The sequence below is a fragment of the Oryzias melastigma genome, linkage group LG3 (assembly GCF_002922805.2).
Source record: "Oryzias melastigma strain HK-1 linkage group LG3, ASM292280v2, whole genome shotgun sequence".
Classification (NCBI taxonomy): domain Eukaryota; kingdom Metazoa; phylum Chordata; class Actinopteri; order Beloniformes; family Adrianichthyidae; genus Oryzias; species Oryzias melastigma.
Window position 1 is genome coordinate 5885021 of NC_050514.1, and position 12325 is coordinate 5897345.

Here is a 12325-nt window from a genome sequence, read left to right on the forward strand (position 1 = left end):
AGCATTACCTGCGATAATGCTAGTGTGTGAATGCTGTAAGCTTGCCGCTGAAGATGTAAGTGCTGAAAACGCTGAAATTGATAGCTAAAAATTCTGAGGTTGATAGCTAAAAACACTGAAATTGATAGTTAAAAACACTGAAATTGATAGTTAAAAATGCTGAAGTTGATAGCTAAAAACACTGACGTTGATAGCTATTTACTTTCTAAATTCAGTTATAATGATAATACACGTAAAGTAAATGGTATGGTCAAGCCGGTATGGGATTATAAACGTTTGCTTCCTCCCACTCCCTTTAAGGCGATCTCTTAATGTCTAGTTTGATGCGTCTTTATGGGTGTAAACTTCTGATGATTTATTGCATTGCACATCAACTAACTTTTTTTCTTAATAAACCATTTCTAATCTAATCTAGTTTTAGTTTGCTCAATAAATGTTTACCCTGTTCGGCCCGCGACCTGAGGTGCATTTTGGATTTTGTCCCCCTGTGCGATTGAGTTTGACACCCTTGTCCTTTTTAGATATTGGCTAAAAACTGCATCATCATTATTAAAAGATCACTGGGAATGTTTTTAAAACAGATCAAAGGATGATCAGAGTGAGACTTTAACCTCTAAATTGTGTATTAACCAGGCCATTACCGAACAGCTACATGATGTTGAAATACATCTTTGTTTTGAAGCATTTACAAAATTAAAGAAATCCATTCAGGATGAGGCAACAACATGCCTCTACTTCACAATTCACACCATAGAGGAGATTAGACAGAGGGGGCGGTTGAGACGCCAGCTATTTTTTATGCTTCAGATAGAACTTTATAAGCCTTTTTTTTCCTGAGGCACAGATCTTTATGTTAACTGTTTATCTATTAAAGCTGTGTGTACACATCGGATAAGCAATATTGACTCTGGAAACTCATTTTATTATCGGCACTACAGAAAATAAGCAAATATGGCAAAAAATAAATAAATAAAAAAAATAAAATGAGGAGGAGTAACTATTCCTGGTGCTGCAGCTTATTCAGATGTTTTTGTGTTGTTGTTTTCCTTTTTAATTACACAGAAATGCTGCAGCATCCGTCATTGTGCCTAGAAGATACAAAATAAGGTGTTGCTGACGAAGGATATGGATGAGTCTAGAGTCTTGTGGCGCCACAAAGAAAAGAAGAAAAAAAAGAGGAGCTGAGAGATTTGGTTTAAGGTTCCACTGCAGTCGTCTTTTCATCTATTTTCATAATGTTCCCAGTGGTCTTTTACTGTAATTATGATGTTTTAGCTATATATATATATATATATATAAACTGTCAACATAGTTTCCTCTAGCTTACAGCTCCTCACGCCCCCAACAAAAAATTATCTGTGCAAGCAATCTTGGAGCTATCCAGCTGTACAGTACAGTTTAAGTCAGATCAGCTCAGACGAGGAAAACGAAGATGGATCTCTTTGAATATAAGTGAATGCATAAGAATGGAGCGGAGAAGGGAGGATGTGCTGTGCGATTGTAGTTTCTACATCACAACTTATCTTCAAACTTGATCAAAGTGATCCTCCTCCTCCTTTCTGTATGTTTTTCGGCACGTAAAAACTATATGGCATCAAAACGTTCACCTCGTTCAGGATGTTACATCTAGTACTTTAGGTATTGATAGATTTAACAGTTTTTAAGATTTTATGTAATTTATGCAATTTTTCAGCCCTATTGAAAATTTATGGGAAATTCTGCAAGTCCTTCAGAAATGTTGTGCACTTCTGAAATGAAAGCAATATTAGTATCAAAACTTCCAGCTGGTTCAAGACATTCATGCTTGTACTTTTACTAGTCATATATTTTGCTTTTTTACATTTTTATTTTACAGAATGTATGTGATTTTTGTATCCCCATAGAAATGAGAAGTTTTTCCAACTGGACTTAGAAACATATATATCCAATATTGGTATCAAAATGCTCAGCACGTTCAGGACATTAATGCTCAATCTTCTGGTATACATTCCTCTTATGTATTTTTAAAAAATGTTGCAATTTTTGCACATTTTTTTCAAGAAGTATTTCAAATTCTTGGTGCACCTTTTTTCTATAACCGTAAAGTCCCCCTCTGATGAAAAATCTTGTTTTTTTTTAGTTTTTAGCATTTTTCTTACGAGAGAACAAGTGTTATAAGAAATAATTTCATTTTTACATTTGCTCAGCTACGCCCCTCAGAGGAGATTTTGGAAACAGAGGCTTTAGATCAACATGAACAATGACTTTTTAAGACATTTAGGTTGTGGAGTTTTGGTTAAAACCCTTCATAACCATCAATAAAACACTACTAGGAATGTATATTTTTTAAATTGCCACAGGGGGGCTTCAAGTCCTTTAGCAACTTTAGCATTTTGCAAAAGCTTTAGCTTTATAGGTTTAGCATTTTCAACAAATCCCGTCAGCAATTACAGTTAATTTCTTCAGCAAACAGCTTTAGCCTCTTCAGCAAAAAGCATTCACACTAGCATTATTGTAGTTAATTATTGCATTTTGCATTATTGCAGGTAATGCTACTTTTCTGGTTCACAATGCAGCTTTGCATTTGCTCCTGATTCACAACGAGTCGAATAAAGAAATACTAAGAAACACGATTTTAATCTTATTTTTCTCATGTTCTCTTTTACCAGAAAAATGTCACAAGGACATGTTTCATCAGAGTGAGTCTTTAATGTGTAATAAAAAGTCTGACGGACAATGAAAAATGTAATAATTTAATATGTCACTCAGTGTATTTCTATAATGTTTTGTGTGTTTTCTTGATTTGTTTTTGTTTACAGTGTTTCAAGACAAACAAGAGGAACCATTGAGCCTCAGCAAAACATCAGTCAATTCTATATCAGTGAAAAACATTAGAGGCCTGTTAGAGCATTTAAATGCAGGCAGAAAACAGGATGCATGAACGATTACACTCTTATACATGACCATTGAAAACAGTAGACTGACAGCAGCAGCTTAACAGCTCAAAATAAATCAAAAATCACTTAAATTGAAGGTTTACCTCGTCCTGCTCCAGAAGAATGAGTCGAACAAGCACAACGTTGATGGCATTTCCAATGCTGGAGTCTCTGAACAGGCCTGCCACCTGATAACAAAAATGAGGAAAACATTTAATTAACCCTGGCACCTGCTACAGAATCTATTAACAAACCTGTTTGGCGTCTCTTTTATTTTTGCAGATGAGACAGGACTTGATTCAAAGAAAAGCAAGAACACAGACGGAGACGAGCGAGACAAAACTCTTCAGAAGAATTGCTTTTAATTCCAGGGTGGATCTCTGCCCTCACCTTTACTCTCATTCCATGTTCTATTAGCATCAAATAAAGCCTTCAGTTATCAAGCTTCAAACTGCTGATCTGAAGAAAATCAGCCAAGAAAACACTGATTCTTCACCAACATTCCTGACATTCTCAACAAAACATAGAAAAACAAATCTAACACTTTCAATTTCATCGTAACTATTCATACTGGAGTTATAGACATCTTTATTTATATTTTTATTGCCGTGTCAGTGTCAGAAAAACATTGAGGACATGTTTGAAGAAGGAGGTGGAAATCCAGATTTAGGCTGACCTGTTTTTGCAGCCCACATCATCACCTTCTGATGCTGAAGCTGCACTTTCACAATAAAAGAGTGGAAACTTTTGAGGTTTTAGCTTCTCTTTTCAGTATCAATAAGCTCCAGAAGAAGACAGAATATGGTCTGAATTATTTCGACTATATAGAAATTCATCATATTTACAACTATTTTTTATCACTTTTTCATTTTCCAGCCATAACAAACAAACTGCCAGATCTCTTTAAAAGTTTTCTGATTAGGATTTCTTTTTGATTTTTGTTTTTTTCAACAGCAGCCAGCTATTTATAAAGCTACATCTCTGCGTTTGTTTGTATGTCAGAATTCTTCTTCACAGTCATATTTCATCAGAGAACGGCATTCATAATTCACATTAGACGTTAGTCTACGTGTTCTTGCAGACGATTTCTTTCAAAGTTGCGGCGCTTTTAGGTCGGATGGACTGTTTTTAAGTCAATCCACAGTTTTATCTCACAGATTCTCTTAAGCAGTAGCCCGCATCCCTCTCCTTTACTGATGCGTTTTTTTTTTTTTTTTTTGAAGCTATAATAAAAAAGCAATATTATATATACATTTAAAAAAAGTTTAGAATAATCTTTGCAGCAAAAAAATGGAATGATACCCACGATTATTGAAGAAAATCACAGAGAAAGAACAATTAACCTTCCCTCACAGCGTGAAAAGCAGACTGTACATGTGTGGTAACAAGCAGAAAACTCACAGCCAAGCAGCAAAGTGCCAGCGATCATAACAGAACACAGCAGGAAGAGCATGCATGAGACAAAAGCATTCAAAAGGCCAGTGATGTTTGCAGGAAACAAACAGTCTGGCCTTGTATGCACTGTGACAGAACAATGCATCACAGCTGGGCCTCTTGCTCTGACATCTGACTTTGTGAGTTATTTTACATCTTGATTTCCATGTCGAGGCCGCACCACGGACCAAATAAATAAAACATTCCCTCATTTTTTCAAAAACTTCCACTCAGTTTCTGTAAATGCATTTCTTTCCCTTATTGTTTCCATACATCAAACAAATCACCAGAATTATTCAGATCTTTTTTTTCAAAGCATAAACAGCCTCGGAGGTTTGTGGAAGCGCTTTTGATCGCCTCTGTGAGCCAATTTCTAAGCCAGCTGACTCATTTTTCCTTTGCTGTGCATGAAGCGGATGGTCATTTCTGCTTTTGCTGACTGAAACTATTGAGGATCTTTGTGCTCACATTCCTGCCCTTGACTGTCTGATTATGATTTCTGATAAAAGTTAAGATTTATTAACCTTTTTCTTTGATTATTTGAAGTACGAAAACTCAAGGGCCACAAAGGGTTCTAAAATTTGACAGAAGGGCAGACCAAGAGCGGATGTGTGGAGTGTTTCAGTAATCCAAAAGTAGACAAAAATAGAGTGAAATGGACAAAAACATGCTTCAATTTGAATTGAAAACTAATACATGGGTCATTCTGCCAAAAGAGGTACATTTACTACTCAAAATTCTACAAATTTGAACTTCATTTTTATATAGAATTTAGTAATATACACATTTAATTATGCAAAATGAGTAGTGGTCAATCACTGGTGAATTTATTTATTTTTTACAACTTTCGAAAGTCTGTTATTATCGCTATTGTTTCTTTGCTGTTACCAAAACTCAAGTGCAGTTTGAAAACTATATTTAAAAAAACAAAAAAAAGCAAAAAACAAAGGCACAATGTTTCTTGTAAAAAGAAAACAGGTAATATAGTAGAAATTATTGATTGTGTTTGGAAAATGATAATATTTTTGACAAAAATTAGACCTTTTTTTGTTCAAAGTTGTATTTCTCTAATAATTGTATTAAATATTTTCTATTATTGGTCATCAAATAAAGCTATTTTAATTCTAAAGTTTAGAATGCATTTCACTGAGTAATCAGACAGCTGTTGAGACTGATATGAATGTAAAAATACATTTCAACATCTTTATTTTTCAAAAAGCAGTGGATCAATCTGAGCCAGCACGGTAATGAGAATGGGTGATTGCATCAATTGTTCCTGCCATTGTAATTAATAAAAGTGATCTCAGATAATAGCAAAGGTAGTAAAATGCAAGCCATCATATAAACTAGTTTATATTTTTTTATAAAACTGACTTTTTTTAATTCATTTTAGCGCCAGTTGGACAGAAGTTGGATGTCCCTCAGTGAATCACACAAACTAAAATCATGTTCACGCTTCCCTTTGTGACGCCTGTTCAAGCAGCCACTTCAGTAAAAATTCTATGAAAATAGTGTTTCAGGCGTGAAAAAAATTTTTAAATTCACACAAGTTTCTACAACCATTTTTGGCCTCTATGTACAAAAGTACAAGTATAAGAAGAACAAGAAGACATCCCTCCTCCTTGTCCTGTGTGAACACCCTATGCTAAACTTGCATGTCATGCCCCCGTGTGAACGTAGCATTAGAGAAATGCTGCATTCAAGTGTTGTTCGATTGATCGGAAAAATGACCATCCAACTTTTAAAGCACACATAAATGTCAGCAAATAGCAAAATCTTTTAACACCACACGCATGCGGAATGAATTTCTGTACCTAAAGAAACGTCAATGTTTTTTTATTATGTGTTATAAAATTTGGGATTGGAAAACACTTGCAGCAACTAACGCTAGGTTCACACTGGACGCGGGCGCGGCGCAAAATGCGCGCGGCATCCACACTCTCCTGCAATTCACACCTGACAAGCATTTTTCTGCAACAGTCGACTGGAGTTTCTGCCAGAGCTTTTTTTGATTTGCCATCATGGGTAAATTAATAACCTAAAAACATGACCCCATGTTTCTGCTAAGAAGAACTGCTCTCTGTGTAGTCCAGCTAAATGCTCCAGAGTCAGCCCACTACGCTGCTCTGCTACAAAAAGCATCCACTTGAAGAGAAATAGATCAATTAACGTCTTCATTTTCCTCGTCTGAGCTGATTGTATATACAGCAGATTGTTTAGCTTACTGAGCTGTTATGCTCACCTTCTGCTTTAACCCCATCACAGTATTCATCTTTTTTTTTTTAATAAATTTAGCCGTCAAGGGATTAAATCCCAAAATCTATTTTTAGCTTACAAATTTAAATAAAATTCTTAACATTACATTAAAGAGTCATTTTATGAAATGTTTGGTCATTTTTATGAGACCATATTTTTTTATGAAGTACAGAAAAAATGTTGTGTTAATTCTTAGAATAGAACAGTGTAAGCACACACACACATGCTTTTCCAAGTCTTAAAAAATCTAAAAATACTTCACTCTGCTCTCCTTGTGCTGCAACATGCTCTGTCCCATTAAAACAAAGTGATCTAAATATTCTCCAGGAAAAGGAAGTTGGACAATATGGAGAAAAAGGGCCTGCTGGATCTCGAGAGACCAAATGTTTATGCTGCTTTGTGTGTGAACATCACTCCACCGTGCACACACAGGCTAAAACTACTAAGACCATTGTGAAGCCGAACTCCTCCATTAGCTTCAATGGGAAGACAATGGAGCAACCAAAGACAGAGGAAGATGATGACATGGTTGTCTGGACATGAGTAAGAAGCAGCGGTTTGCCTTCAGGCTTTAGACTGTTGTTTTCAGAACAGTTTTGGGCTTTCAAGTTCAAAGCCGGAGAGTGAAAAACTCCAAAAAGAAGCTTGGGAGGAAGTGGAAATAATGGCTGCTTCCTCTGAGTATTATTGTCTGTAAGTCGGTTAAGCTGTCTTCCTCTCTCTGAGACAATTGCCTTTCAGTGTTTTGTGATCACATCTTACGTGATGCTGCTTCACAAAACCTCACTAAGATAGAAAAGAGGACTCCAAAAATATTCAAAGCTTCAGAGAGAGGGTTCATGGTTCTATGAGGAGCTAAGAGGGACATTATTAGAAAGAAACATGCATGTTTAAAAACCTTTTAGAAACTTTGCTAAAACATAGTGTTCATGTCATTCAGGAGTATGCAACCTTCAACATCTAAAGAACAATGTTTGGTGTTTTATCAATTTATTGTGACATTTTCTGCTGATAGAGGATATGTCTAAATGAAAATTAAGCTTAAAACTGCATTTTTGAGTATTTTTTTATTGAAATTGCTGCAAATCAGGAGCAGACAAAAAATGTTGTTCGGAAAAAACCAAAAGTGTCACGTGGAAGCTACAATGGTAAGAAACAAGCTCCTCCCTCCGCTCCATTCTGATCAGTTTTTAACTTTTATATATTTATTTTTTAATTCTGGCTGAAAATGGCTCAATGGGAGGGATCACACATACATATCGGGTTTTCTGGACCCCTTAAGAGAGCCTGAGGGTTAAGCAGTTCTCTTAAGTTTTGACAGATACACAGACATAAGACACCTCACAGTGGTACTAAATAAATAACATATGTATTGTGAAAAATGTTGTATTGAACCCACAAACGTATTTAAAGGTTCAGTTTTTTATTAAATATTGTTGCATCCCTAATGGGAGTGGTAAGACTTGGGTCAAATTCTCGCGGTCCACAACCCAGAGAGAGCCACAGTCTTACTTTAGAAAAGTACAGCACTGCTTTGAATTTTTGGCATTAATAAAACAAAAAAACAGCTTTTTTCTAAATATGAAATAGTTTATACCTACAAAAAAATTATTAGCCATATATTTGTAAAACTAAAATTAAATTGGAGATAAATAAATTACTCTTAACATATTTTATGAATTTTTAATGCATACTTAAAATCCTGAGATTATTACAAAAATGACAGTCCACCTTAAATTCCAGCACACATTATGTTAGAAGTATGGTTAAGCAGTACTGGGAGCAATGGATTACAAAGTAACAAATGACTGTAATTTGATTACTTTTGTCAGTAACGGAGGAATATAACAAATTACAGAGTAAATTTCAGTTTCTGTTTTGATAGAGATGAATATAGTTGTAACAGTTTTTTGCTTCATCCAACTTTGAGCAGTGGCGTAGATCACATGTGTTGTGGCCTTTTTCACACTGATGTCTGAATCCTAATTAAATCAGGTTATGTATTGAGTCTTTTCCATACTTTTCAAAAGGTTGTTGCTTTAAAAATAGAGTTGAGTGGAAGACAAGAGGATCTTGTTGAGCTGTGTTTTTTCCTTGAGAAATTGGAGTGGAAAAAAAGTAAAATAACAAGTTGTGAATTACTTTTTCAAATAGGTAATGAGCAAAGTAATTCAATTACATTTTCATTTAGTAACAAAAGTAACGTAATCCATTAATTTTTAGAAGTAATTTACCCAACACTGTGATTGGGCATGAGTGAGTTTTCTGTGGCACATGGAGCTCAAAAATCCATCGAATTGTTATGGTATGACTCCCACTGGTATCATTTTTGATCTATTCTAAAAGCGTTCCTGGTGGTCTTTTAATCATGATTATGATGTTTTTAGCCAAAATCAAAAATACTGTGTAGTTTTTGGAAAAACCAGCAGGAAGCCGGCACTCGACCCAGTGGGCACCTTGATCTCAGCTTGACATCAAAATTTTGTCGAGATTTGATCCAATTGAAGGTCAATGTTATTTTAACTTTTGTTTTCATTCCACTGTTTTAGTGTGGGAAACACATGAACAATAGACATTCAATCTCACATGAAAATAAAATTAAGAATTCTGGTTCATATAGTTTGACATCAATTTGATGGCTACGTGTTAAACGTCAAACTGACGTCAATTTGTAATATCAACTTGACTTCCATGCTTCTTGTGTTTTTGAAAGATTTAGGCTTAATTAAATTAATTTAGGTTTAATTCAATCTCAGTATGAATCTTAAAATTATATTTGATGTTTTCTTTTCAATTCAAACTGAATTTGAATCCGATCTGTATGCGTGATTCACTTCCTTTCTTCGCCTACTTTACAACATTATCATTTCCCGACAGTAACTCGGTGATCACAAGAATTTATGTTCTTCTCAACAAGTGAGAGCTTCTCCTGACGATTACAGTGCTTGAAAATAAAAGAACACCTCAAGAATAAAGTTGCACATATGCAACACTGTAATCATTGTTTTCATTACAGACACAAGAGGAAAAGCAAAAGAACACGCAAGAGAGATGCATAACAGACGGCGCACTCACTTTTACTCATACTGATTACTGTTTTAAAAGTAGGTATATAGAAATCATAATGTCTGGACAGCACTGGTTTCTCTTAAGGGATTGGATTTGTTTGCTCTTTTCCAGAGGCTTAAAGCACTTCCAGCGCTTCTTCTTTCCAGCAGAAATCCTGACATTGAATGCTTCATGACTGCTCACTATTCCACGAACATGCATAAAGTTAGCGCATCTAAGCACCTGTGGCAGGTTTTCCAAAGTTTTTACCCGTGATATGGCGGTCAAATCCTGAGGGACCGGGCCTTAACTAGTAATGTCAAAAGTACAACTAGTGATGGAGAAAGATATGTAACTAATAATGTCCTAAAATGTGCACTCGTTTACTAGTGGGTCCTATTTGTGCTTACTAGTTAAGTAGTGACACTCTCAAAAGACCACTAGTTTGTGTAACAGGAAATTTGCAGATAAATCCAATCCATTATTATTCTTGTATAAATACTGAGTATTTTATACCCCTGTTATTAGTCCAAATTTAAAATTCACATGACATCAAAAAGAGGTAAATGTCATGATGTCAAATTGATATTAAAGTTTTCACATTAATTTAATTTGCACATTAAACTTGAATGACTTGAAGTATGGACTTTTCTCTGAGTGACATCAACCCATTGGTGCAATTGGCACTAAAATAAGTCAACGTTTTGAAGGAAAAATTCCAAAGTGTTCTGTTTTAAAATACATATTAATTTTGAATCTTATTTTTATCTGAATTCCATATTCTTTCTTTCTCTAATGACATGGATGACCAAATCAACGCATGCATCTGGTCCTGGTCCGACCCTTTCGTTAAACTTTAGAACCCTTTAAACTCTTTGCCGACCCCTTCTCTAGAGCCTCAGGTTGCACACCCCTGATTTAACCAAAAGGCTTTTCTGCATACAAATATTACAAGATGTACCTCTACAGAAATGCACTTACTCACCACAAACTACTGTTATATCCTTAAAATAATTGATTAAAACATTTCTCTTGAATTTACACTGGCTCAGAAATTATACATATTAATAGCAGCTCAATAGTGTCTGGTAGGCAGCAGTGCCTGAGTCTGCTGCTCTAAAGAACACCGGGAGGCCCCGGATGCTGTGCACACGCCTGTTAAGAGCACAGCGGTGGAGTCACAAGAAAAATAGGCTGAACTGTTGGAGGATGAGGAGCTCCGAGTGATTCAACTTGGCATCAAAGACGATGTATCTGTCAAGAACCCACTTTGCTTTAACATTTCAAGATAAATAATTTGAAGAACATATCTCTGCTAATAAGAGGCGCTGCAGCACTTTTGAAACAGGACTGCACCCCTGCTGCCAGCATAATGATGTGTCAGATGCAACTGCAGTGGGCAGAGCTTAGCAAGGCTTAATAGCAGGGGGGGGGCGCTGTCTGGTTACTGCAGCTGCACCTCACACTGATGGCATGTCATTACATTGGCAGTAAAGGAAAAGAGGTATTGACTGTCGACTGTGTCCACAGTTGGAGCTGCAGGGGTCTGCTGACTGGTATCCAAGCGGTTGCCAAAAGGGATTCCACTTTTTCCTCTTGAGATTAACAATTTATTGTTCAGAGCATCTTCTGCTTCTGATGGCTGCTGAGGGGGTCTAAGTATAAAGGAAGTGAAGTTGTCTTTTTCAGCTTAACATTCACTGTTTATGTGAGTGAACGCTTTCAGTTGTGTGAGCAAATACCAGACATACGAGCTCATACTTTCTCTGCTGCATGCATGCAACACAAAATAAAAATGTATGAAATAAGTTTTATCTGAGGATGCAGGCTCCTTATGGTGGATGCTTCACACAGCCCACTTTTCTTGTAGGTAACCACATTTGTTTCAAGACTTCAAACTCATTCCTTCTGCTGTCCTCTATCAAAGACAGGCAGGTTCTGGTAAACACTCCATGAACTAAACCGAGAGTCACACATCAAATATTTAAGAGTAATTTTTCCCATGGTTAAATCAAACTTCACCTGCCAGTCATTTCAAACGTAGTCTGATACTTCTTGCAGATTTCTCTGTGATGTGTGTTAGCTTTAAATTGACATTTTCTCTCAGCCAAAGTTGTTATCAAAAGTAACAATATATGTGATAGTATATTGTCCATAGAATAAATAAAAAAATGATGGTAAATTGAAACTAAGACTTCAAGCTTTCATGTGCAAGATACTCTTTTTAAGGTATTTTAAACATAATTAAAAAGTGTGAAAACCAGCCTCAGTCACCCCCACCATGGTAACTTTTAACTTATTATAAACTTGACTATAAGAAACCTGAAAAATAAATAGGAAAGTTCTGAACTTATAAAGAGGTTCTAATGCTATGTAAGGTAAAGAGATAAAAAAATACTTTTTTAAATGAATGATCAAAAAATTTTCATTTCTAAATAAAGCCCTGAAAAGATGTCAAAGACCTATTTGTTAGTTGGATGCTGTGCTTGCTTGTCATGTGTGCTTAACTGAAGAATTTGCCTTGAATGCATAAAAGACATTCACCGATCTGAAAAGCTGCCGAGGACATTATAGAGAAGCTCAGTCAGCCCATTAGACACAAAGCCTATAGACTCACTACAAACTGCTTGATACTTGCAAAGATTTCAGACCTTGTTTTTAGATGTTAAAGA

The 12325-nt window shown here is 35.7% G+C and overlaps 1 protein-coding gene across 2 annotated transcripts in view; it reads right to left on the reverse strand.

Annotated features, from left to right (window-relative positions):
* The window catches only part of LOC112160673 (A disintegrin and metalloproteinase with thrombospondin motifs 7), a 177891-nt gene that overhangs the window by 124424 nt on the left and 41142 nt on the right, over positions 1-12325 (reverse strand). For both annotated transcript variants that reach the window (XM_024295388.2, XM_024295387.2), the window contains exon 5: positions 3020-3103. In XM_024295388.2, coding sequence (XP_024151156.1) covers positions 3020-3103 — 84 coding nt within the window. The remainder of the gene's footprint in view (positions 1-3019; positions 3104-12325) is intronic.